Raw genomic sequence first — 1,553 nt, 5'->3', positions numbered from 1 at the left:
TAAAGCGCTGTATACTCTGTGGGCGCTTTACAAATTTATATTTCGCAGACACACAACTTACATTCAGAGGCCATTTAACACCTCAAGGTCATAAAACGCATACTGCACATGGGGGGGGGGGGTGGGGGGTGAGCTTCAAACACAGATTCCATTCCAGTATGCACTATTTTAAAGTAAAAACCCTTTTTTGGCTTCATTCATTGTAACACTGCAGGAATGAAGACATCAGTTTATCTCGAAAGATCGCACACAAAAAAGCATTTCGTTAGCCACAGAACGGTATAGTCTAATCGTTTTTTGATTGAGAGGGGGGGGGGGGCAGACAAAAGTTTGCTCACCCCTGGATACACATTTTAAAACAGAAACTTTCCTTTTACATACAGTATACATAACCAGCCATGAAAAAAGCATGTAGCGCAAGTTATTTTACCCGACAACTGGAGAAAGATATACTATATAGGTGTGGGACACTAGTATATTTCTGCAGCTGGCTCCTAAGCATTGGAAGCAAGGCTGCATATAGATATATCTGTACATACAAGCCTGATATACGTAGGAGCTGGATTGATGTGTACAGCATACATAGGAGCTAGGTTTATGGTGCATGTAATAGGTCCGGTCTGCGTCTGGTACCTGAGCTGTCAGACCCTGCTCCTCGTCCTCGTGGCCGCTCAAGACCCTCCGCAGCTTGTCCATCGCGCCTCCCGCGAGCCTCTCCCGCGCTATCACACAAGCAGACGTGTACCGCTCACTATATTGTCTATAGCTGCCCGCAGCTCTCCATATACACCCGCCCCTCTGAATATACAACCTCTATATCGTTAATATTACGCGGATAGTGTTGTGGATAGAGGCCTCAGACCAATCCACCCCCAACACAGGAAATCACATGCTGCTGTAACCATGTGACCACTGCCAGCAAGGGGTGGGTCCTTACAGCAGTGGCGCGTGAAGCAACGCTCTTCACTGTGGGAGTGGCGACTGCGACTTCTGGTTTGGAAAAGTTCTCGGCCGCCATTTTTGATACTGGCAAAATGGATGGTTGGGTTGGGTTGGGTTGGGTTGGGTTGGGTTGGGAGAGAGGGATGGCGCCATCACTTATGCTTGGCAACGATCATTAGATAGAACAAATAAAAGAGGAAGTAGAAATACACATATCGATGTACAGTATTTTATTTTCTTGCATAAATGATTATAGCTGCACTGTGTTTATATATACATGCATATAAATCAACGTGTATATATTTTGTCTGTATATACTTTAGTGCAATTAAACAGTTGTGTGTATATATATATTATGCTGGCGCTTAGCTCTAATTATATCAATATGAGTTAAGTGAATATATCAACATTAAAATAATATGACGTGAAAATGAATATCTATCTATATTAAATTCATATAGTTCCAATTAAATAGTTTACCAATGGGTGACTGCATTGACATTAGTACAGTAGTATAAATAGGAGATTCCCTTCCATCATAGATAGGGTACAGAGGTCAGGGTTGAACATGTTTCATGTTCCCTCTATATCGATCTCATGGAGGTTTTTTC

General features: G+C 42.6%; 1 protein-coding gene across 1 annotated transcript in view; it reads right to left on the bottom strand.

Moving 5' to 3' along the window:
* The window catches only part of SFT2D1 (SFT2 domain containing 1), a 54,257-nt gene extending 53,315 nt beyond the window's left edge, over nucleotides 1-942 (bottom strand). Inside the window, exon 1 of the mRNA XM_075596707.1 lies at nucleotides 634-942. Within this exon, the coding sequence (XP_075452822.1) occupies nucleotides 634-696 (63 nt within the window). The 5' untranslated portion in view covers nucleotides 697-942. The remainder of the gene's footprint in view (nucleotides 1-633) is intronic.
* Between the last annotated feature and the right edge of the window lie 611 nt (nucleotides 943-1,553).

The sequence above is a fragment of the Ascaphus truei genome, chromosome 4 (genome assembly GCF_040206685.1).
Source record: "Ascaphus truei isolate aAscTru1 chromosome 4, aAscTru1.hap1, whole genome shotgun sequence".
Taxonomy (NCBI): Eukaryota; Metazoa; Chordata; class Amphibia; order Anura; family Ascaphidae; genus Ascaphus; species Ascaphus truei.
Note: the sequence above shows the minus strand (reverse complement) of the source record. Positions and strands in the feature narration are given on the sequence as shown.